Source organism: Gigantopelta aegis, chromosome 5 (genome assembly GCF_016097555.1).
Source record: "Gigantopelta aegis isolate Gae_Host chromosome 5, Gae_host_genome, whole genome shotgun sequence".
Classification (NCBI taxonomy): Eukaryota; Metazoa; Mollusca; class Gastropoda; order Neomphalida; family Peltospiridae; genus Gigantopelta; species Gigantopelta aegis.
In genome coordinates, this window is record NC_054703.1 from 37882417 (window position 1) to 37909801 (window position 27385).

At 36.7% G+C, this 27385-nt stretch overlaps 1 protein-coding gene across 1 annotated transcript in view; it reads right to left on the reverse strand.

Annotated features, from left to right (window-relative positions):
• Positions 1 to 1048: 1048 nt before the first annotated feature.
• LOC121373733 overlaps positions 1049 to 27385 on the reverse strand; it is a 35780-nt gene continuing 9443 nt past the window's right edge. Inside the window, exons 3-8 of the mRNA XM_041500489.1 lie at positions 23394 to 23514; positions 22573 to 22667; positions 15555 to 15684; positions 9326 to 9423; positions 4513 to 4633; positions 1049 to 1985 (exon numbers count right to left, since the gene is read on the reverse strand). Of these exons, the coding sequence (XP_041356423.1) occupies positions 4530 to 4633; positions 9326 to 9423; positions 15555 to 15684; positions 22573 to 22667; positions 23394 to 23514 (548 nt within the window). The 3' untranslated portion in view covers positions 1049 to 1985; positions 4513 to 4529. The remainder of the gene's footprint in view (positions 1986 to 4512; positions 4634 to 9325; positions 9424 to 15554; positions 15685 to 22572; positions 22668 to 23393; positions 23515 to 27385) is intronic.

A 27385-nucleotide genomic window follows, 5' to 3' on the forward strand; every position in this document is an offset into this window, starting at 1 on the left:
TGAGTATTTCAGAGTAGATTTTCAATAAACACTCTTTAAAACATTTGTTGAAGTACAGTAAATACAAATAACTTTTAGTTTTGCAATAACAATACAAAACTTGTATATTTATTTATGAATTAGAGCTTAGAAACGCTGTTTTAATGTGACATAATGTAGCTTGCGGGTTATGAATAACGTCATGTATCTTGTATGACGCCATACGGAAAAAGCCTTGCTAGGTTGACAATACTCGATTTGTGTACACAAAACTGGAATAAATAATGATTTTCTGAATATTCCTGTAGGATTGCAGGATAAAAGAAATAACTGGTTACCGTCTTAAGATATCGGCTTTATCCTGCTCAGGTCGAATGGCGAATGCAGCTCGGTAGAGCCTCGCTGCATTCACCATTCTAACCTTCGCAGGATAAAGCTGATATTTTAGACAGTAATCAGTTATTCCATATATATATATATATATATATATATATATATATAAAATACACTTTCAAATGTATCCCACGATTTTACTCTGTTTGGACCCTATCTGTCAGTTTGTTCAGACTCTGTCTTCTCAGCTGCTGTCCATACAATCGCCTACCTATCTCTACGTCATCCATGAGTGCAGTCTCTGTGTACTTCCCTGCACTCACCTGGCATCCTCGTCCTATACCGCTAATAAAGCTGGTCTGATCCACAACACTAACTAATGACCGCCGCTTATAAGGACGTATAGTACGTGGTTACACGACACTCTTAACAATGCCAGAAGTAACCACTAGCCCACAAGAAAAATTTGATGGGAAATGGCAGGTGTGTGGTACGGATAGCCACGGTTGGAGAGACAAGGACTGGGATGTGGATGCGGACAGCGAAACGAGTTTAAAGATAGGAGGAGTTGTCAGATCGGTAAGAAATGAGATGGAATTCAAAGGTGAGAAAGGAAAGGGGAAAATGGGTTTAAAGGGAGGCAGTGCACGAAACAAGCCAGATTTTCCTTTACGTGAATTTTGAACTGGTTTTTTGGGGATATTAAAAAAAAAAAAAAAAAACCAATACCATAGGGAATGGCAAAACCAATTTTATTTCAATAAACAAAAGCTGATAATAATTGTTACATTAAGATAATTACAACCAGAGCCAGGCGCAGATCCAAGAGATTGAGAAGGTAAGTGTATGCGTGTGTGTGTGTGTGAGAGAGAGAGAGAGAGAGAGAGAGAGAGAGAGAGAGAGAGAGAGAGAGAGAGAGAGAGAGAGAGAGAGAGAGAGAGAGAGAGAGAGAGTGAGTGTTTATGTGTGTGTGAGCGCGTGCAAGTGTGTTGGGGGTACTTTAAAGATAGAGTCAACTAGCGTAGGAAGGGCGCGGGGCGGGGGGGGGGGGGGGGGGCACTTTTCTTGATCCAGTAGCAGCAGCTATATATTATATACATTTATATTTATATATATTATTTAGAGAGAGAGAGTGTATGTGTGTGTGTGTGTGTGTATGTGTGCGCGCGCAAGTGTGTGTTGGGGGTAGTTTAAAGATAGAGTCAACTGGCGTAGGAAGGGGGGGCACTTTTCTTGATCCAGTAGCAGCAGCGATATATTATATACATTTATATTTTTATTGAGAGAGAGAGAGAGAGAGAGAGAGAGAGAGAGAGAGAGAGAGAGACAGAGAGACAGAGAGAGAGACAGAGAGACAGAGAGAGAGACAGACAGAGAGAGAGAGAGACAGAGAGAGAGACACAGATGAAAGCATGCATGTATAAATATATGTTAACCTTTTGGTTAAATAATTGAAAAACATAACGTGTGTGCGAGAAACAAAATTGTGCAGTTTATGTATCTATTTAATAATTAATATGAAAGCTAATTTATAACAGAGATAAAGAGATAAAGGCAAAACTAAGTTAAATAAACGTTTGCTGCAAGGTTGAAATTGACGTTGTCATGTTCCACTGTGTACCAGTTGCTTAGACGTTTTGTCACATTCCTTGGGAAACACACAGGGCAAACGTCTGAAAGATATAATAAATACTTTAAAAACACAACAAAAACAATGTCGGTGCTAATGTATAAAAGTAAATCAATGTCATCTAGTGGTGTCGTCAAACATAAGAAACTTTAAATTTATCCAGAGCTTTAGATTGCATCTAAGTCACAAGGGTAAAGGGTGTTGGCAAACATAAGAAACTTTACATTTATCCAGATCTTTAGATTGCATCTAAGTCACAAGGGTAAAGGGTGTTGGCAAACATAAGAAACTTTACATTTATCCAGGGCTTTAGATTGCACCTAAGTCACAAGGGTAAAGGGTGTTGGCTTTAGATTGCATCTAAGTCACAAGGGTAGAGGGTGTTGGCAAACATAAGAAACTTTAAATTTATCCAGAGCTTTAGATTGCATCTAAGTCACAAGGGTAAAGGGTGTTGGCAAACATAAGTATGCCCTGGTTTAGGTTTGTCCTGCCTATTACAACAATAATTAATTTGCCAAATAGTTATTGTAAAATGATTGCCAGCATGCTATGCCATGCCATGCCATACCATACTATACTATACTTATAAGTATTTGACGTGCCTATATCCAATTAAGGTTCAAGCACGCTGTCCTGAGAAACCAGAATTTATATGACAGAGAAAGTATTTATTGTTCACATTAGTGCATTCATAACAGTGTGCAAAAAAAAAAAAAAAAAAAAAAAAACCCAAAAAGGAAACAGAAAAACAGACTTAAATCTTGAACAAATTTATTTTATTAGTTTGTTTTTCGGGGAAGCGCAGATACGCATTTCAACTCGATTTGTAATCCTTTTTGTTTGCATAGATCTAGCTATAAATATCTACATTGTCACCGGTCTCGGTTTTGCCCTGGTTAAGCCATCGGACATATTAAGGCTAGTAGGTACTGGGTTCGCAGCCCGGTACCAGTTCCCACTAACCTTAATTGAATATACGCTCAAAAATACGTTGAAATGAATTCATGAACGAACGAATTGTCGCCGTGACAGAGTTTATGAAAAAAACAAAACCCCACACGTCAACCCCCACCCCATTAAATTGTTTTAGTAAGTAAGAAAAAGTAGGTACGGTAGTACTAAACCAAAAAACGTCCACCTGGGTCAAAGTTCGAGGTGCACCGAACTTTTGATAGAGAAGTTAACACCACAAGTCCTGTGATGTATACAATTTTATTTCATCTAATACCACTGTGTGAAGTAACTTTGTACTTGAAACATGTATGGGGTACCTGTGGTGAAGAACTAAACTTTTGTGCGTAACTGACGTAGTCATATGCATTACTTTTTATCTGTGAAATGAGCAGTTTGACCCACATTTTTAAAAATTCACTTTAAGAGTGAGGGTGGTAGTATTTATATATGTGGTGTTTATGTCGATTGATACGCTGCAGTTACGAGTTTTAGCCACATATGTTACTATTTTTGTCTATGGGATTTGATTTGGTAGTATACACCCTGTGACGCAACATAACGTTTGAACTTACTCCCACCCATCACTTACGTAATATCTGAATGTGCCCTTATGCCATGTGTTGTCTTGAGCATTATTTAAGGAAAAAAACCCAGGTATTTTTGTTTAACGACACCACTAGAGCATATTGATTTATTAATCATCGGTTATTGGATGTCAGATATTTGTACTTTTGACATATAGTCTTAGAGAGAAAACCCGCTACATTTTTCCATTAGTAGCAAGGGATCTTTTCTACGCAATATTCCAGACAGAATAGCGCATATCAGAGCCTTTAATATACCAGTCATTGTACACTGGTTGGAAAGAGAAATAGCCCAATGCGTCGATCCTAGACCAACCGCGCATCAGGCGGACGCTTTACCACTGAGCTACATTATTGATGAAACCTAATATTTCACGACAATAAGAAATACTGTTTAATTCAGATGCATTGTGACATATTAAAATATTTCAGGCTGAAAGGTAGGCATGTGCGGATCCAGGATTGATTTTAGAGAGGGACTAAAGCCCGTTGTTTTTGAAAATCGAATTAAAGGTCCTGTAAAAGGGTCAAGGGGTAAGTTTGCATTTTTGTTTGCATATTCTGTAATATATATATATATATATTTTTACCAAACATTGTGTGTGTGTGTGTGTGGGGGGGGGGGGGGGGGGGGCTGAATCCGCGACTGTTAAAGTCTGGGTTTCCAGCAGTCTGTCAAAGGGACAGACCCTACTTTTTAAACACTATAGCATATTTTTCACTATTAGAGCCGTTTATGTTCACTGAAATCAAACATTACTTATATTGTATTCCTTAGATTATCCATTTCCGTACAACCGAAGGGTTTCAGGTCATTCTGGTGTTTGTAGTACTAAAAATTGATTTTTTTTTTTTTTTTTTTTTTTTTTACAATTTCTGTCTGGACAAAATGTGGGGGAAATCTGACTAATATTTGAGGTAGAATTTATCTTAATTGTTAACAATGTCGTTCTGACTTTCGCTGTATTCTACAGGCTATTATCAATTATCGGCTATAACGTCGAGTATCTGTGATTTGCCAGTACTCACCATACTTCCCAATATATCTATTGGAAGAGGAAAGCCATGGCTCCAAGGAGCACCAAAACGACGAACGCGGAGACGCTGGTGGCATCTGAGGCAGGCAGAACTTTCAGGTCATGTCTTTTATCTTGAATAACATGAAAACATAAAATGTATATTTAATATGACCTTTGATGAGTCATAGCAAGAAGAAGGTCGTCTTGTGTCCATTACCCAAAGCAGGTGATCGGGATTGTATAGCAGGTAAATATCTGACTGGCATACAGTATTCAGGATTTCTGCCTGAAAATAATTTAAGGGTTCGTAACAAAACCAAACACAGACAATAAGTCTCCCTACTACAGCCCGTCCCATCATTCTATACAATGTTTGTTTTGTTTGGGTTTTTTGGGGGGGGGAAATTATTTCAGTTTGGTTTTCCAAATAACAGATTTAAAAAAGAAAAAGTGAAAAAGAAATAACTTGTAGTAAATTCCACAGAATGAAAACAAGGCGTTCCCTGTGGGACGACTATGTGTGGTTACAGGTTTGGATGTTCGGAAATCGGACACTGCATTGTATGCGCTTTGATACATTTAAAAAAAGTAATTTTCTTACTATAATATATTTATAATTTACCAAAAAAAATATCTCAATTAATTTCCAAGATTTTAGGTTATGCAATTTTACCCTACGATACGATACCCTGGTAAAAATCATGAACAAAGTAAAAATCCGGGAGAAGTTTATTTTATTCTTATTATTTTTATTTTGTTTCGGGGTGGTGCTATATGTACTACCTGCAATGTTTCCATGCCCTAGATAATGGACAGTTAAGTGTGTCAATCTGACCGAATTACAGGTTCACTAAATGTACTACCTGCGATGTTCCCATGCCCTAGATAATGGACAGTTAAGTATGTCGACCCGACCTAATGACATTTGTCTAACTTATACTCATTAAATCAACTCACTTCAGTGTCTCTATGATTTAGATAAAGATGTTTAATACTTCAACACGACCCAGATATATGTTTCAATAAACCAACTCACTTCAGTCTCTGTATGACCTAGATAATGGTGTTTAATACGTCAACACGACCCAGATATATGTTTCACTAACTCAACTCACTTCAGTGTGTCTATGATCTAGATAATGGTGTTTAATACGTCAACACGACCCACAGATATTTTTCACTAAATCATCCCACTTCAGTCTGTCTGTCATCTAGATAATGGTGTTTAATACGTCAACACGACCCAGATATATGTTTCACTAAATCAACTCACTTCAGTCTGTCTATGATCTAGATAATGGTGTTTAATACGTCAACACGGCCCAGATATATGTTTCACTAAATCAACTCACTTCAGTGTCTCTGTGATCTAGATAATGGTGTTTAATACGTCAACACGGCCCAGATATATGTTTCACTAAATCAACTCACTTCAGTGTCTCTGTGATCTAGATAGTGGTGTGTAATACGTCAACACGACCCACAGATATTTTTCACTAAATCATCCCACTTCAGTCTGTCTGTCATCTAGATAATGGTGTTTAATACGTCAACACGACCCAGATATATGTTTCACTAAATCAACTCACTTCAGTCTGTCTATGATCTAGATAATGGTGTTTAATACATCAACACGGCCCAGATATATGTTTCACTAAATCAACTCACTTCAGTGTCTCTGTGATCTAGATAATGGTGTTTAATACGTCAACACGACCCAGATATATGTTTCACTAAATCAACTCACTTCAGTGTCTCTGTCATCTAGATAGTGGTGTTTAATACGTCAACACGACCCAGATATATGTTTCACTAAATCAGCTCACTTCAGTGTCTCTGTGATCTAGGTAGTGGTGGTTAATACGTCAACACGACCCAGATATATGTTTCACTAAATCAGCTCACTTCAGTGTCTCTGTGATCTAGATAGTGGTGGTTAATACGTCAAAACGACCCAGATATATGTTTCACTAAATCAGCTCACTTCAGTGTCTCTGTGATCTAGATAGTGGTGATTAATACGTCAACACGACCCAGATATATGTTTCACTAAATCAACCCACTTCAGTGTCTCTATGGTCCAGGTAATGGTGTTTAATACGTCAACACGACCCAGATATATGTTTCACTAAATCAACCCACTTCAGTGTCTCTATGGTCCAGGTAATGGCGTTTAATACGTCAACACGACCCAGATATATGTTTCACTAAATCAACTCACTTCAGTGTCTCTATGGTCCAGGTAATGGTGTTTAATACGTCAACACGACCCACAGATATTTTTCACTAAATCATCCCACTTCAGTCTGTCTGTCATCTAGATAATGGTGTTTAATACGTCAACACGACCCAGATATATGTTTCACTAAATCAACTCACTTCAGTCTGTCTATGATCTAGATAATGGTGTTTAATACGTCAACACGGCCCAGATATATGTTTCACTAAATCAACTCACTTCAGTGTCTCTGTGATCTAGATAATGGTGTTTAATACGTCAACACGGCCCAGATATATGTTTCACTAAATCAACTCACTTCAGTGTCTCTGTGATCTAGATAGTGGTGTGTAATACGTCAACACGACCCAGATATATCTTTCACTAACTCAACTCACTTCAGTGTGTCTATGATCTAGATAATGGTGTTTAATACGTCAACACGACCCACAGATATTTTTCACTAAATCATCCCACTTCAGTCTGTCTGTCATCTAGATAATGGTGTTTAATACGTCAACACGACCCAGATATATGTTTCACTAAATCAACTCACTTCAGTCTGTCTATGATCTAGATAATGGTGTTTAATACATCAACACGGCCCAGATATATGTTTCACTAAATCAACTCACTTCAGTGTCTCTGTGATCTAGATAATGGTGTTTAATACGTCAACACGACCCAGATATATGTTTCACTAAATCAACTCACTTCAGTGTCTCTGTCATCTAGATAGTGGTGTGTAATACGTCAACACGACCCAGATATATGTTTCTCAGACTTCAGTGTCTCTGTGATCTGGTGGTGGTTAATACGTCAACACGACCCAGTTTCACTAAATAGCTCACTTCCGTGTCTTTCACGTCAAAACGACCCAGATATATGTTTCACTAAATCAGCTCACTTCAGTGTCTCTGTGTCTCTCAACACGACCCAGATATATGTTTCACTAAATCAACCCACTTCAGTGTCTCTATGGTCCAGGTAATGGTGTTTAATACGTCAACACGACCCAGATATATGTTTCACTAAATCAACCCACTTCAGTGTCTCTATGGTCCAGGTAATGGCGTTTAATACGTCAACACGACCCAGATATATGTTTCACTAAATCAACTCACTTCAGTGTCTCTATGGTCCAGGTAATGGCGTTTAATACGTCAACACGACCCAGATATATGTTTCACTAAATCAACTCACTTCAGTGTCTCTGTGATCTAGGTAATGGCGTTTAATACGTCAACACGACCCAGATATATGTTTCACTAAATCAACTCACTTCAGTCTGTCTATGATCTAGATAATGGTGTTTAATACGTCAACACGACCCAGATATATGTTTCACTAAATCAACTCACTTCAGTCTGTCTATGATCTAGATAATGGTGTTTAATACATCAACACGGCCCAGATATATGTTTCACTAAATCAACTCACTTCAGTGTCTCTGTGATCTAGATAATGGTTTTTAATACGTCAACACGACCCAGATATATGTTTCACTAAATCAACTCACTTCAGTGTCTCTGTCATCTAGATAGTGGTGTGTAATACGTCAACACGACCCAGATATATGTTTCACTAAATCAGCTCACTTCAGTGTCTCTGTGATCTAGATAGTGGTGGTTAATACGTCAACACGACCCAGATATATGTTTCACTAAATCAGCTCACTTCCGTGTCTCTGTGACCTAGATAGTGGTGGTTAATACGTCAAAACGACCCAGATATATGTTTCACTAAATCAGCTCACTTCAGTGTCTCTGTGATCTAGATAGTGGTGATTAATACGTCAACACGACCCAGATATATGTTTCACTAAATCAACCCACTTCAGTGTCTCTATGGTCCAGGTAATGGTGTTTAATACGTCAACACGACCCAGATATATGTTTCACTAAATCAACCCACTTCAGTGTCTCTATGGTCCAGGTAATGGCGTTTAATACGTCAACACGACCCAGATATATGTTTCACTAAATCAACTCACTTCAGTGTCTCTATGGTCCAGGTAATGGCGTTTAATACGTCAACACGACCCAGATATATGTTTCACTAAATCAACTCACTTCAGTGTCTCTGTGATCTAGGTAATGGCGTTTAATACGTCAACACGACCCAGATATATGTTTCACTAAATCAACTCACTTCAGTGTCTCTATGATCTAGATAATGGCGTTTAATACGTCAACACGATCCAGATATATGTGTCACTAAATCAGCTCACTTCAGTCTCTCTATGATCTAGATAATGGTGTTTAATACGTCAACACGACCCAGATATATGTTTCACTAAATCAGCTCACTTCAGTGTCTCTATGATCTAGGTAATGGTGTCAGAACAGAACTTTATTATTCTCAGACCGTTACACACGGGGATATGTGGAACATGATGCATAAACTGTAGTGACAAGATAGGGTTTACAGGAGTCTATAGTATAATAGGATTAATACAAATTCAATAAAACAATATAGATAATATTAAAGTAGAAATACATTAAAATATGAAAGGCAATAATATGATATTAAGTAAAGTAATGTAATGTCACATTAGTGTAATTGATACCAAATGTGCTGATGTGTTAACACTAAATGTACTCACCACAGACTTCCATTACCTTGGCAAAATGTTCAGTGCTATTTTGAAACAGTTTGGGGAAACAGCCGACATGGACACACCGATAAATTTTTATAATAGCACTGTTGAAAATAAAGCAGAAATGCCCATTAAACAACGTCTTCATCGCGCAATTATATTGTTTTTATAACATATGCACGTGAAGGTTACGACAATCGGAGTGGGGGTGGGGAGGGGGGGGGGGGGGTCTTTAGTCAACTCTAGCCTTCCCCTTATTGATATTTTGTAGTGGAGTGCAATATTGCGGCGATCAGCGACGAATGGTAGCTAGCTACTGTGTCTAAAATGCACATTTAATTTCCAAAAACTGATGCTCTAGTTTGATTATTCTCGAGTCCTGTCATGGCATTAAACTTACATGTTCTTAACCAGTACCAACGTGTCACGTGGGCACACACTTTCCTCTACGTGACGACACGAAAGTATAGCGCAGGGTCGTATGTATGTGTATAGTTGTATATATATATATATATATATATATATATATATATATATATATATATATATATATATATATATATGTGTATGTATGTATGTATGTATGTATATATGTGTATGTATATTACGATCTGTGTTTGGATAAAGTGTGTGGCAAATCTAATGGTAATTAAAAGTAGGAGAATAATGTATCGCGGTTGTTAAGTCTAATGTATAATTTATGACTGAAACCAATTAAAACATATTAAAAGAAAAACAAATAATAATGATTGTTGTCAAGTAAATCCTGATTAAGCTCATCGATTCATATGTTTAACACACATTGAATCTGAGAATTCAACGGATTTGTAAAAATTTCATTTTAACATATTTTCGTGCTTATATCCAATTAAGGTTCAAGCACGCTGTCCTGGGCACATACCTCAGCTATCTGGGCTGTCTGTCCAGGACAGTGGGTTACTTGTTCGTTGGTTAGTGGTTAGTGAGAGAGAAGAGGGTTCAGTGGCCTTACACCTTCCCATTGAGCCATTAAGAACTCGCTCTGGGTTGGAGCCGGTACCGGGCTGCGAACCCTGTAGCTACCAGCCTGTAGAGAGATGGCTAACCACTGCGCCACCAAGGCCGGTATTGTAACAATGATACAGTATAGAAATTTGGGGATTCCATCTCACAATCTAACGCTTTCGATCCAAAATGTGGGATTCACTGAATATTCTGCCAGATTCGCAGCCTTTTTTAGCTATGCAGGCGCGGATCCAGAGAGGGGTCGATGGGGTTCGGACCCTTCCTCCCCCCCCCCCAACCCCACATCTCAGGACATTTAAAAAAAATCAACAAAAAAATCAGTTATTTCAATGGAAAAAAGAAGAAGAAGTAAAGTTTGTTTTATTTAACGACGCCACTAGAGCACATTTATTTTGTATCTTATCATCGGCTATTGGACGTCAAACATATGGTCATTCTGACACTGTTTTTTAGAGGAAACCCGCTGTCGCCACATAGGCTACTCTTTCACGACAGGCAGCAAGGGATAGCACAAACCATGGCCTTTGTTGAACCAGTTATGGAGCACTGACCGGTGCAAGTGGTTTACACCTACCCATTGAGCCTTGCGGAGCACTCACTCAGGGTTTCGAGTCGGGATCTGGATTAAAAATCCCATGCCTCGACTGGGATCCGAACCCAGTACCTACCAGCCTGTAGACCGATGACCTAACCACGACGCCACCGAGGCCGGTTTATTCAAATAGAGTTATCTCGTATCAGGACTACACAATAAATAAAATATATATTTGAGAAAAGATAGTTTTTGTTTCTTTCATCATTTAAAACTTAAAATTAATATTTTGTGCAGAATTATAAAAGTAAAAATTCTTTTAAAAAACCCCACCCAAAACATACCGACCTGTAAACAGTGTCGTCTGCTTGTTGTAGAATTTTGACAGGGGTCAAGGTTAGTAAACACGTTTTAATTTTAATGTGGCGAAGCATTGTAATAATATAACTAATTTCCAATGACGTCACTGTGCATCTCCTGACATTAACTATAAACTGAATATTATATATATGACGTTTCCGTCTTAAGAAAGCTGGAACAATTCCAATGCAAAATTGCTATTGAAAATGTTTTGTTTGATCATGATTATTGTACCTGAATGCATTTGAAGAAAATAACGTGATTGAAAAATTGCACCTTTAAAGAAATATGGATTTCAAGTGAAATTACGGTAAGATATTACAGGATACACCCCGAGTGTCTTGTGATATCATCATTTAACATATAATATCTTACATTTTCAGTGCAATCAAAGTATGTGATATTTTTCAGATCACATACTTTAAGAATTTGATAACTTTGCAAATTAGATGTAAATTAGTCGAGGTCTCGGCACTAGGTTTATTGACATTTAAGCAAACGTACTTGGGTGACACTCCATGATTGACGTATGCATTTAGTCATCAAATAAAAACATTTCAATGGCAATTTGACACTGAAAGCTGTCCAGCGTTCAGAAAACAAAAAAAACGTTAGGCATAACTTTATTTTGATGTAAGGACATCCAAAATGACGTCATTCGAGTTTGACGTCATTTCCATTCAAAAATACACCGCGCCACATATTCTTACGTCATTTGAATATCTAGTAATGGCGGACTGGAATTAAAGTTGCGTGTACAGTTTACAAAAACACGTTGCATTAAGCTTGAGTTTATATGATAAAGAGATTATTACCCTCGTGTATTTCGGTATCGTCAGTATCATATATTAGGATTAAAAATAATGTATTATGCTCGCCAGAGGCTCGCATAATACAATTTGTATTCTTAATATATGATATTGACGATACCGAAAAACTCTCTGGTAATAACCTCTAATTATTACCCTCCTGGTGAAGATATAGCGGTGTCGTACAAATTTCGTACGCACCACCAGGTGCGTATTACAAACTCTATTTTGATTTGTCAACAGGGAAAAGAGTCAATTTCGATTGGTTGGACAGCGACCTTATTAGCATAACGGGACTATTTTTTTTTCATTCATAATTAATGTCAAGGTCAGTAACATCCACAACTTTTGGTCTACAAATTATTATTGTCAGTTGTGATTTGTGAATTCATCATTATTAAGGTCTACAACGGTTACTTTTTGGACCCTTGTTTTGGTTTCGTACACAATAAATGAAACTTATTACATACCCATTAAATCTTACTATATAAATACAGCTCTGAATACAAGAATTGAATACAACTTTCCGTATTCAACTCAACTGCCGGAACTATACCGTATTCAACGCTACTATTTATAGCACATGGTTACCGGGAATGCCCTTCGCGATATGTAAACAAAGTTTGTGCTTGGTTTGTTTAAAATGTTATTTAGTGGAAAATTTGAACTGAAAACGGACGAAAACGGTGACAAATATTTACAATTTAATGAGCGCGATACCAAAACTTGAGACGGGAAAACTACTAACCAACGAGCTTTTAATCCACGATAGTTAAGGTCGACCACAGTCACTTTTTGGACCCTTGTTTTGGCTTCGTTACATCGTACACAATTCTTGTTCTTTTTCAATAAATAAAACATCTCCAACCGTAATTTTGTGATATGATATAATATTTGACAAAAGGTACGTTTTATTTCTTTCATCTTTCAAAACTTCAAATTAATATTTTGTCCAGAATTATGAAAAATACAAAAAGTACCGACCTGTAAACAACGTTGTCTGCTTGTTATAGGAATTTGACAGGGGTCAAGGTTAGTAGACTAGTTTTTATTTTAATGTGGCGCAGCATTGTAATAATACAGCTAATTTTGAATTTAAATGACGTCAGTATTCCAATGACGTCACTTTGCATCTCCTTACAATAACCATAAACTGGTTACATGACCTTTCCTTTTTGGAAAAATTCCAATGTAAAATTGCTATTGATTTTTTTTTTCTTAACATTACTAATGCACCTGGATGTCTTTGAACAAAATCTTGTGATTAAAAATTGCACCTTTTACGAAATATGGATTTCTAGTGAAATTACGGTAAGGATATGCTATATGTATTGTGTACGAAGCCAAAACAAGGGTGCGAAAAGTGACTGTCGTCGACTTCAGCAACAATGCCGTCTCCTCACGTAGAAAACTTGAATGAACTGTCAACCGGATTATTCAGTGGAGCGATGATTTATGGAGGCACATTTAATATAAACTTAAACTTTTCAGCAACGAATAATTCCATGAACATCAATAAAAGAAAACACACCGATGACGACTCAGACACTGAGTGAACAATTCTTGACATTTTTCTTCGTTGATAAAACTGGCACGCTGAAGGTTTTGTGACGTATTACGAGCAAATTAAATATTATATTGTTGGTGAATTTTAGCTATTGCATTGTCTTTAAAAGGCATTTCAAACAATATCATTAAAATTATAGGTAACTTTTCACTCGTTCTTTCTTATTTCTGTTTATTGTTTAAATAGAATTATATTCCCATGTGTAATAATTGGTGGTTCTTCGGTCCGCGTAGTAACACAGCTGACCTTGTTGTGTAAATTTTGAAATCCCCGTCATTAGCTAGCAGTGTTACAATTTCTGAATTATTATTTGGAAAAAAAATAATTCCAATTTTGGGTATGTAATAAATACAAAACTCGTGTATTTCCTGCCGGAAACCCCTCTGCCTGCGGCATCGGCGTTTCCTGCAGGAAATACACTCGTGGAATACAGAAATCAGAAAACCACATATATGTAGTTTTGTCTATATATCCAACGTTAATTTTTTCATATGATATATTTGACAAAAGGTAGTTTTTTGGGTTTTTTAAACTTAATATTGTTTGTAGAAATATGAAAAAATAAAATATACCGACCTGTAAACAGCGTTGTTTGCTTGTTGTAGAAATTTAAAAGGGGTCAAGGTTAGTAGACCAGTTTTTATTTTAATGTGGCGATGCATTGTAATAATATAGCTAATTTTGAATTTGAATGAAGTCAGAATTCCAATGACGCCACTTTGCACCTCCTTACAATAACCACTAACTGGATACATGACGTTTCCGTGTTAAGAATGTTGGAAAAAAACCAATGCAAAATTCTTATCGATTTAAAAAAAAAAAATTCGAACATTACTGAAGCACCTGAATGTGTTTGAAGAAAATTCTGTGATTAAAAAATTGAACCTTTTACGAAATATGGATTTCAAGTGAAATTACGGTAAGATATGCTATATTAAATGTGTACAAAGCCAAAACAAGGGCGCGAAAAGTGACTGTCGTCGATCTTAAAGTTATAACTTTAGTTTTCCCGTGAACTCAGCTGCTTTTGCAAGCTACACGTTTTTAACTGTAAAAACACTGTTGTTCTCATATTGGTTGGATTTTTGGTCAACAAATTGTTATTGTCAGTTGTGATTTGTGAATTCGACATTATTAGCATAACAGGAACATTTGTTTCTTGGGCGCGTTTTGTTAAACTATGGAATTATGCATTAGTTTTACCCATTTTTCACCCAATATGAAAATAAACATATATTTATGCATGTACCTTACAGCTTTCTTTAAATTAAAAAAAGAAACCCGATGGAAATTTATGGGTAAAATACGTCTTCATCACTCCCCTGAAAACGTCACTGAGAAGTAGCGGAAGTACAACGAACTATTTCTCAATGCGGCGGTACGTAGTCGTGCACCGGCTAGTTATGCAAATCAACATCCGGTCTTAAAATGCAAAATTGATTGATTGATTGATTTATTTTTCATAATTTGCGTGATTTAAAGGAGGGTAATAAATAAAATACCACACTCGTTTTCGCTAGATATTATTTTTACGAAACGAGTGAACTTACGTCAGATACGTTTGGGAAGTTCACGAGTTTCGTAAAAATGATATCTAGCGAAAACTCGTATAGTATTCTATATTTTCCCCACATCTGTTTACACTGGTTTTAAACAATTATATACATTTTATTCTTAATGTAAATGGTATTTTCAAACACTAACTTTTCTGACACCCAATAGCCGACGTGTATGTTTGTGCTGGGGTGTCGATAGAAAATACTTTCATTCGTTCAGGCATCCATTCGTTCAACTTCATGCATTCATTCATTCATTGTTCCATCCATCCATCCAATCATTCATACATGACCGTGCAATGTCAATGATGATGGTAATAATACCAACAAGTAAGTAAGTGAATCAATGAAAAAAAACATGAAAAAAACAAAAAAACAAAAAAACAATAATAATAATAATAATTACCCGCACAGTCCTAACTCTTGTAGCACTTTAAGCGAGTTATGTTTCCTTTGTTGCAGTGTGACAACTATCTCGAAAGCGGCCGCCGAACACCCGTAATCCTCAGGGCACAAATAACGTTTGCTCAGCTTGTCTTAAAAAAAATATATATATAACTTACGAGTTAAAGCTCGTGACTGACAACATTAATTTCACTCGGGACAGATAATCCGTAATTCCGAGTATCGAGTGGGTTATTGCATTTATTACCCATAGTGTAAATAGTTTAGAAACTTTAAACTTCTTACAAGACGTGAAAGTCTGAGGAAACTGATGACGTCACGAAAGAAAAGCAATGACATCAAAAGCTATCTTTAGGTACACAAATCAAATGATTCACCCGCATTTCACTGCCCATCAACCACGTATCATTCGAAATCAATAAATATTGGCGTATGCCATTCATCAGTCTAATTAAAATTAGCTCCACTATTACATGTGGTTATAACAACAGCCCGTTGGAGCTCATGTCCAGTTGGTCTTTCATTCGACCAATCAAAACCTTACTTGCAAAATCATGCCAGTTATTTGAAAAAAAAATTGAAAACATTCGGGATTATGCCGAGGGTATACGAAATGATTCGGGTGAGCTACGAAGTATGCCGGAAACTAATTTCAATATAAAATTCGTTTCAAGACTTTAACAACAACAACAACAACAACAACAACAACAACAACAACAACAACAACAACAACAACAACAACAACAACAACAACAAAAGTGATGGTATAGCCATAAAATCTGTTTATACTAGTATACAGTCCAGAGTTTATTACTGCACTTTTCTCCCTGTTTTTTAATGTTGAAATAGACCAACAAGTTCGCCTATTACATAAATAGTCTCACCCGATATTTTTAGAATTTGTATGCTCCCGAATAGCGCTATAAAAGGCGAAGTGTAATTGGTCAATATTTAAATTGGGCAATTCCACGGTAACGGAATTACGAGTTGGAGAGATATTTCAGGCATTAAACTCAGCTAGTCCACATAAGAAAAATTATCATGACGATGTAACTATGTAATACACGAATACTGCACTAGTGCTTGTCATGGGCAGAAGTGAGACTCCCTACTGCAAGGTGTAGTGCATGAGTACTTAATTAAAGTTTGGTAACGGAATTACGTAAAAACGGACACCATTTTTACGGGCACCGCAAAACATCTACAAACTCTGTGAAGTATGATGAAATAATTATTTATCTTCATGATGGAATGATCTCCTAATGACTTGTGATTAACAAAATAGAAATTATATTACAAATTATCTATTCATAATTGTGTTGTACAACATTGAATGCTTGTAACAGAATTACACAGTTCGGTAACGGAATTACCGCTCTGAATTTACTTTTAAAAAACAATATTTATTTACTTTAAATTTGATTTGCAAATATATTGCATAATTTTATAAGTTAAATAATAATTCGGTATACTTGTTTTAAGCATTCATACTAATATTTCAAATGATAACTAGTTTCAATATCGGTAAAATGTACACGTACATGTATATGAGTGGAGATTTAAACTAGCATTAAACTGTGTACATATTACATAGTAAATGTTTAAAATGTTTGACAGCAATTGAACACAAATTCTTGAACAGTGACATTGTTAATAACAAAGAGAATTACACCAGGTCAGAGGAACACAGGCCAATTAAAATTATATAAACTGACCGTCAAACATCTAGATTGTATTACGGTAAGTGAAAGATATTATGCCTAATACTAAAAGTCCTCATCTATCTGAGGTTATGATAACATACATGACAACATTCAAATCACCAGTATTTTCTTTTTTGTCCAACCAAACATGCCATCTTTCCATTTTAAGAATTCTACTCAGATCAGATTTCCTTGTAAAGACAGCATTAACACTATAAAACGGTTGCTTTCTTTTTGTCCATTATATACATTTAAAAGCAAAATATTGTTAATTAGAATGATACTTTCCATTTTCTGGATATCCTGTCATTTAAATATAAATTATTAAATACATGTACAGTCAATAAATGCCTTTGGATAAAGTAACATTAAAGTTTGCTTCAAGTAGATATGTTATGTTACATTTCCACTTTCTGGACCCTATATATGTTTAAAGATATATGTACAGGGCTTGAAATAGCAGCCTGTAAAAAGTGAAAAGAAGTCTATTTTTAAATCTTGCAAGTGAAATAAACATTCACCTGCTAAAATTAACTCAAAATCGCGTCATTTTTAAAAAAACTGATGTACGTACGATCATTTCATCTTCTATTTAGCTGAGGCCGAGCTCATAATTCTGTTACATTATAATTTTATAATGCTCTAAACTACATATCAGAGGTCCTAATTTTCCACACATTGTCCCAAACCCTACATTCACGTTGTGCTGTCTTATTTCCAGCAGGCCATTTTTGTTTCACAGCAGGACATATTTCTTTTGGTCTGCTATTTAAAAAAATAAATAATGGCAGGCCATATTTTGCTTCATATTTTGAGCCCCGATATAATTCTAGTACATGTAGGTTTCAATTATAACTTGAATTTTGTCATGGATTTGCAGAAGTTTAGTCATCATAATGAAGCTTTTAAGTAGTACTGTTTGGTTAAAATGTATCAGATTTCCTTAATTTCTGTATTGTTAATGGATGACATTTATATTTGCTATGGGTGTTCCGCAAATGCATTTGGAGCCACTACTAGTACTATTACCATATGGATTTAAAAAAAAAGATTTTGTATATCTTCCTATTGTTACATCACTTGATGTATTGGTGTATATGGATAAGAGTGTAGCATTTTAGTACTATGTAGGTTTATATTAAAGTGTTTCTTGACACTATATACCAAAGACGGTAACGGAATTACAAACCTATGGTAACGGAATTACATATGTTAACAGCTATATAATTTTACTAATAATGTATGAATTTGAAAGTAAATGTGTCTGATTTTGCTCATTAACATATACTCAGAGAATATGAGTTGATTCCTTGATTACATATAAATGAATAATACAATCTAACTTTTTGTTTGTTTTCGGTAACGGAATTACAAACTGATTCTATGTTTTCTAATTTCCCCTAAATCTAAAAAAAATATTTTTTTCATTAAAGTGGATTATGAAGTGTAGTACTTTGTTAGTGGTAAAACAAAAACACTAATAAAAAGAATATTACCTTCAATTACATGGCTGCTGTACATAAATTCATAGTGTGTATTACGGAAGTGTCATATTTTTAGTGTGACGATATCCTCATAAAATAGCTAAAGTCAAACACATCTATTTATTTTACAATATTTTACTTATCATATTTGGATCTTAATATATAAGGAATAACATGATTTGATTGTTTCACTCCATGTCCACTTTAGCGTGGAATTGCCCAATTGTTATTTATATATGAAATGTCACCTGGACATGGGTATTCACGCAATGCTGTTAGATCTACTGGTAGACCAGTAGAGCTAATTTTAATCAGATTGGCCATGCATTTGTTTTATTTTAAATTTATTTATCTAAACATTCACTGTTGTTTGTAAAATCTCATCAACGAGAGACTTGACAGTCGAAGAAACCGATGACGTCAGAAAATTATATTCACCCGCATCTCACTGCCTATATATTTATTTATTCCTAGTATCAGACCTTCGTTTTTGAAAAACCCAGGAGTGCTAAAAATCGCACTCCTCAAAATGCTTACGAGGGGGGTGGAAATCACACTCCTCAAAATGTAGAGGAGGGAAAAATCGCACCCCTCAAAATAATCAGAATTAGAGGGAAGAGACCGAGAGAAATTGCACCCATGAACATGATTACGTTTGAGGAGTCATGATTTCTAAATTAAATATCTTAAGAGTTAATGTTTTGTGTTTTCAAAATAAATATCCTAATTTAACTAATATGATGGCTGTTCTCAAAGATGAAGGAATGGGCCATTGCAGTCTTACACAAGAAAAAGAAACACCATGAACACATTTGTCGATTTCTTGTGTATTATATGCATATCATGTTGCATTAAAATTATCAATCATGATAATCTGTTAACTATTTATGGATAAAGAATTGAAACTGATATATTTGTGCTTATTCTGTTTTATTTAAAACAAGTACAATAATGTTATTCTTAATCGCAGAATGATATGATTTCCCCATGGACACAAACCTGTGAAGTGAATGTGAATTGGCATTGTAACAACTATGGTATTGCTATTAAGAATTCTAACTAAAATGTCTTATAAAACTCTCACAACAAATAATGTCAGTAGGCCTATTTGTAAATAATTTAAACTAAACAGAAATTAAAAGTGTAACAACCAAATGGCACAGGGTTATCACATTTATCATGATATCATAATATACATGTTATGTACCTGCAAATTCTCTATTTAAAAATAAATAATGTCATAACAGAGAAAATGTCAACATCTATTGTTTTGTAGCCAAATATATCTTACTACAATTTTTATAAATATATATTTTTACAAACAGGATTAACTTTCATTATCGGTGTACTGTAGTTAACATGTCATTTATTATACTGCTAACTCAAATCATAGCAACCCATAAAACAAATCCCAACGCCCCCCCCCCCCCCCCTAAAAAAAAAACAAACAACAACAACAAAACAACAACAACCCCACCAAAAACGAAGGTCTGTAGTATATATTGACGATACCGAAACACACGAGGGTAATAATGTCTTTATCATATAATCTCAAGCATAATACAACGTTTTTTTGTAAACTATACACGCAACTTTAATTCCAGTCTGCTATTAGGCCTACTAGATATTCAAATAAAGTAAGAATATGTGGCGCAGTGTCTTTTTGAATGAAAATGTCAAATTCGAATGACGTCATATGTATATATATATATATATATATATATATATATATATTTATCATATAATATCTTACATTTTCAATGCAATCAAAGTATGTGATATTTTTCAAATCATATACTTTAACAATTTGATAACTTTGCAAATTAGATGTAAATTAATGGAGGGCACAGCACTAGGTTTATTGACATTTAAGCAAACGCACATGGGTGACACTTCATAATTGACGCATACATTCATAGTCATCAAATAAAAACATTTCAATAGCAATTTTACACTGAAAGCTGTCCAGCGTTCAGAAAACAAAAAACGTTAGGCCCTAGTTTATTTTGATGTAAGGACATCCAAAATGACGTCATTCGAGTTTGACGTAATTTCCATTCAAAAATACACCGCGCCACATATTATTACGTCATTTGAATATCGCGTAATGGCTGACTGGAATTAAAGCTGCGTGTACAGTTTACAAAAACACGTTATATTAAGCTTGAAATTGTATGATAAAGAGATTATTACCCTCGTGTATTTCGGTATCGTCAATATGATATATTAGGAATAAAAATAATGTATTATGCTCGCCAGAGGCTCGCATAATACATTTTTTATTCCTAATATATGATAATGACGACACCGAAAAACACTGGTAATAACCTCTATATATGTATATATATATATATATATATGTATATATATATATATGTATGTATGTATATTTTAATTTGAGGGGACTGTTCTCACCCCCCACCCCCTACTTATTTAGATACATTTTACAAACATTAAATAATAAATACACATATATAGTGGAGTTTACTGGTGGCCACCTTGGTTTTCAAAATGGCCGGCATCGTAAATTTAGTTATTTCAATAATACCGCACCCAGGCAAAACTTAACTTTGTGGTATAAAGGTAGTTAGCCATGATTCACGATCACTAAATATGCAAGAATATTTGTAATCTGTATGTTGTATATTACCATTGCATCTGATCGTATTTTAAAACAAAACAAAAAAGTAGTTTAAACATCTGGACCTATAAAACAGGGATATGAAATGCAATTACGATAAAATATCTAAAGCGAATTGAATACGAAGTTAAATACTGATGACACAATATAGTGTTATTGAGTGTAAGTATAAGAATTTAACAGTGTTCGATTCGTTTGTTTTTGGAGGATCGCTTTGTCAGGTATGTTTGCACAGCAGTATTATTAAATAAATGTTAATTTAATAATTAAATAAAGATAATTTTTATTCAAATTTATTTTAAAATGCCTATGATCAAGTATCTTTTCTGGAAAGGTTCTATAGGAAGAAATATATCATGGCGTTATGTGTTTTCGATAGGATAAGCCAAAAATATTGACAAAAAAGCGAAAAATCGTGTCAAAAATTTGGAAAGATGTATATAATAAACATATCATTTCAAGGTGTTTTTTCCGAATACAATTTTTATGTCAACAATTCGCAGTTCGTGAAAATGTGGTTTTCACACATCACTTTCGACATAGTTCAATTATTATTATTATTATTTTGTTTTTACAAAATATCAGTAATAAGTGGGATATGGTTGTTATGTAGGTGGTTATATAAAGTACTTTTAGAGACAAATCAAATTGAAATGTACATGTATATATTTTCAGATAACACTTTATTGGGTCATTAATTAGGTCACCGTCCGTGAGTGGGTGCCTTTAAGCCCATTTCTGAGAAAGAAAGAATGAAATGTTTTATGTAACGACGCACTCAAAACATTTTATTGACGGTTATATGGCGTCAGACATATGGTTAAGGACCACACAGATGTTGAGAAGAAACCCGCTGTCGCCACTACATGGGCTACTCTTTCCGAGTAGCAGCATGGGATTTTTTATTTGTGCTTCCCACAGGCAGGATAGCACAAACCATGGCCTTTGTTGAACCAATTATGGATCACCGGTCGGTGCAAATGGTTTACACCTACCCATTGTGCCTTGCGGAGCACTCACTCAGGGTTTGGAGTCGGTATCTGGATTACAAATCCCATGCCTCGACTGGGATCCGAACCCAGTACCTACCAGCCTGTAGACCGATGGCCTAACCACGACGCCACCGAGGCCGGTACGATTTTAGAGCTAAGATCGCTTCGTAAAACGTGGTCCTGCACAATAAAGACTCACTGCATTGGTCTACGATGCTCTGCATGCGTATCTTCATTTCGTTGTCGGTTTGCAGACAGCCGTTGGTGACGCACATTGCATACGGTATCAAAGTGCTGTGAAAAAAGAAATAATAATATCTTAAAGGGACATTCCCGAGTTTGCTGCATTGTAAGATGTTTCCGACTAATAAAATAATTCTACAATTAAATTTACATATTTAATATATTTTCTTGTTTAGGATATCAGTGTCTGTATATTCAATGTCTTTCTGGTCGTCTTAATATTTGTAAGAAGCCTAAACTGGATTTTGTCTTCAAATAATTTCGTACGTACGAAAAAATAGTTTTTAGGAAATAAAATGAAATGTAACCTAGCACAAATATTCGAACGATCAAAAACACTTTTAATATACAGCCACTAATAGTGTATGCAGAAAAATATATTTGATATGTAATTACAGTCGTCAAAAAGTCTCGGGGGGGGGAGGGGGGGGAGGGGCGGGGGAGCGGAATCGTATCTCCTATAGATAAGAATTGGAAGTGATTATTTTGTCGTCCATGGAAGCATTGACTACAGAACTTGACCAATGGGTTATTCACTGTATTAACTGTAACGTATATTGTTGTATATTTCAGCCTGTGTTTAGTAGGAAATTGGATTCCATGACACCTAGTTTTCAAAATGTCAAAACTTTGCTTTCGCCCCCAATCTCAGTCTCCCATCCCTCACCCTCCACATGCGTGCCTACTTGGTTGCGCCGTGCCTGTTTATTCTTAATCATATCGGTGTGTGTGAGTGTCAATGGAACAGAAACGGAATTTGTTTATATACACACATACCTGCACATGTTGGTGTCTAATATGTGCGAATATAGCAACGTCGTATTAGCTTTTCGCATCTTGGCATCCACCTGTTTACATCCAGCATCCATGTATTTTCCACATTGTGCAGAATTAAGAACTGCAATGATAATAATAATTATATATGTTTAAAAAAAATAAAAATAAAATAAAAAATTATAGTGATAATAACAATAATAATAATAATAATAATAATAAATTATAATAAAATCATAAATAAGTTAAACATAGCACTTACAATTACGTCAAATCGCAATGACGTCATTACCGGCAAAGGCTTAGAACTAAAATACCAACGCTAAACCAAGAAAGCCGACGCCCCTATGCGAAACGAATCGGCGCTATACTTTGTTGTGGTGACGTAGAATAAAGTACGTTTCTTCGTGTAGCGTTGGTACTGGTTAACAACATGTTGTACCACGCTTTGGTTTCGGTCCCTTTGATTTTACCCGTGGTGTATCCCATAGTTAGACCACGGGCGTGTCTGACCTAAAGTTTAGCGATTGCTGAATGGCTGAAGAAAATCACGCCTACAGGCCACATAGTTCAGCAGGAAGTAAATTAGAACATTGTTTTAAAAAGTAACACTTTCACTAACATTAGTAATAAGGTTACAATATTAATCTGTACAATTATTAAATAATTATTTTCTTTAAAAAAAAAAAAAAAAAAAAAAAAAAATATATATATATTAAATAGTTTTGCTTATTTTCCATTACATTACTTTATCAGCTGCAACATTTAAAAAGGACACTCCTGTATTGTGGGAGTTAGCAGCGTTAAAAAGGACGCCTATAGCAAGAGGTCATGGCACACCACCACTTCTCCATGTTACTCTGTTCAGAAGGCTTTAAATATACTTGAACACTTACAATTCAAAGGCTATTTCTCGCTCCAGTCAGTGTACCACAACTGATACATCAAATGCAGTGGTATGTGTTATCCTGTCTATGGGATGGTGCATATAAAATATCCCTTGCTGCTAATCGAAAAGAGTAGCCCATGAAGTGGCGACAGCTGGTCTCCTCTCTCAATATCTGTGTGGTCCTTAACCATATAACCGTAAGTAAAATGTGTCCTTCCTTTCCTAAAATTCAAAATGTCCGGGCCCACAAATACATGTATTCTGATCCACAGACATTCGCTCCACCACCGCCCCCCATTTTCATATACACTCCTCAGGCCCTGTGTATTCTGATCCACAGACATTCGCTCCACCACCGCCCCCCATTTTCATATACACTCCGCGGGCCCTGTGTATTCTGATCCACAGACATTCGCTCCACCACCGCCCCCCATTTTCATATACACTCCGCGGGCCCTGTGTATTCTGATCCACAGACATTCGCTCCACCACCGCCCCCCTTTTTCATATACACTCCGCGGGCCCTGTGTATTCTGATCCACAGACATTCGCTCCACCACCGCCCCCCTTTTTCCACCGCCCCCCATTTTCATATACACTCCGCCCCCCATTTTCATATACACTCCGCGGGCCCTGTGTATTCTGATCCACAGACATTCGCTCCACCACCGCCCCCCATTTTCATATACACTCCGCGGGCCCTGTGTATTCTGATCCACAGACATTCGCACCACCACCGCCCCCCATTTTCATATACACTCCGCGGGCCCTGTGTATTCTGATCCACAGACATTCGCTCCACCACCGCCCCCCTTTTTCATATACACTCCGCGGGCCCTGTGTATTCTGATCCACAGACATTCGCTCCACCACCGCCCCCCCCCCCCCTTTTTCATATACACTCCGCGGGCCCTGTGTATTCTGATCCACAGACATTCGCTCCACCACCGCCCCCCATTTTCATATACACTCCGCGGGCCCTGTGTATTCTGATCCACAGACATTCGCTCCACCACCGCCCCCCATTTTCATATACACTCCGCGGGCCCTGTGTATTCTGATCCACAGACATTCGCTCCACCACCGCCCCCCCCCCCCCTTTTTCATATACACTCCGCGGGCCCTGTGTATTCTGATCCACTGACATTCGCTCCACCACCGCCCCCCTTTTTCATATACACTCCGCGGGCCCTGTGTATTCTGATCCACAGACATTCGCTCCACCACCACCTCCCCCCTTTTTCATATACACTCTGCGGGCCCTGTGTAAGTCTTGAAAAGTACCCCCAATTACCTGTTAAATATATATTCGTCTGTTATAATTATATACACGACTCAAAGACAATGTGGGTGCCCTCCCCACGTATCGGTACCCCTCAATATAAATTCATGGCCAAGCTCGTGCCAAAATTCACCAACATATATATTATCTGCATGGTAATTATCAAGCTAGCAATATATTACATTTCTCCACTAAAACCCCAACAATAAATGTATTGTATTCACCTGCTAAACATTTCTTTTTTTCCGGGGCACTTCAAATTTCGAGGAGGGGTTACGCATCGCTCTCTTCTTGTAGGCCTATCCACGTCTGTAATGTCAGATGAATTAGTATTCCCGACATGTTTCCCTGTATAGGCTAATCGAAGCAAGTAGTCCAAGGCAGACCCAATAAATTGCAAAAACCCACACATTTGCTACGTCTGTTTCGGACTACGAAGCAAGGTGAAATGTGCCCGCTAAAATTAAATTGTAAAACTTCTTTGCGACCATGGTGACGTCATGAAGGCGTGGTAATGGGGATGTGGTACAAGCTAGTTACCTCATACATCACTCGAGAGTTTTGTTTTATTTAACGACGCCGCTAGAGCACATTGATTTTTTATCTTATCATCGGCTATTGGACGTCAAACATATGGCCATTCTGACACTGTTTTTAGAGGAAACCCGCTGTCGCCACATAGGCTACTCTTTTCACGACAGGCAGCAAGGGATCTTTTATTTGCGCTTCCCACAGGCAGGATAGCACAAACCATGGCCTTTGTTGAACCAGTTATGGATCACTGGTCGGTGCAAGTGGTTTACACCTACCCATTGAGCCTTGCGGAGCACTCACTTAGGGTTTGGAGTCGGTATCTCGATTAAAAATCCCATGCCTCGACTGGGATCCGAACCCAGTACCTACCAGCCTGTAGACCGATGGCCTGCCACGACGCCACCGAGGCCGGTTGCGGCCGTTGAGTGATGGTGTAATAGATCTCGGGCTACGAATCTCTCGGAGAAGGATGATGCAACCATTTGCTTGTTGACGATCATTGTCAAACCATTACATAATTTTCTCTAGCCTTCTCCTACATCAATATCACAACTACTAAAAAGGTCATGCATTACCATGTAGTGACTGTTTGTTTGATGGCCATCTATTGAGTGGATGACCAAGGAGTAACAATGTGATATGAAGTTTCATCCAGCAATCACTGTATACATTGGCAAGCTATGATGACTAGATAAACCTATATATTTTTGGTCACTGGCCAAAAATATAGGTCACGTGAAACCATCCCGACTCGACTGAGTATTCCAGAGTAGATTTTCAATAAACATACTCTTTAAATTATTTGTCGGAAGTACAGTAAATACAAATAATTTTTAATTTTGCGATAACAATACAAAGCTTTCTTAGTTACTAGCGTGCCCACCCCTCTGTCCATTGTCTGGTTTGGTGACATCTTTAGGGAAAGCCACTTTCAGAAATTTACTTTTGGCGTGGAAGGCTTGGCAGTAACTTTGGGATAGTACGTAGCAGGGTTGTCTGGGAATAGCACAAGGTTGTCTGGAAATATCATAGGGTTGTCTGGGAATACCACAGGGATGTCTGGGGAATATGGCAGTAATGTTGGTGGTAAATGTCCGTGTTTCCACTGTAGTGTGTACGGGCAGCGGAACCGGACGCTCGGTAGTTTTCGGCTGGCGAGGAACGAAAGGGAAGAAAGTCGGGAACGGCATAGATGCCTGGGGGTGGGAATGGAAACAGTCCAGTAAAGATTATAATGTGGGAAGGGTAACCTTCGGTGGGGATTTCGAACGGCAGTTCGTCCAGATTATA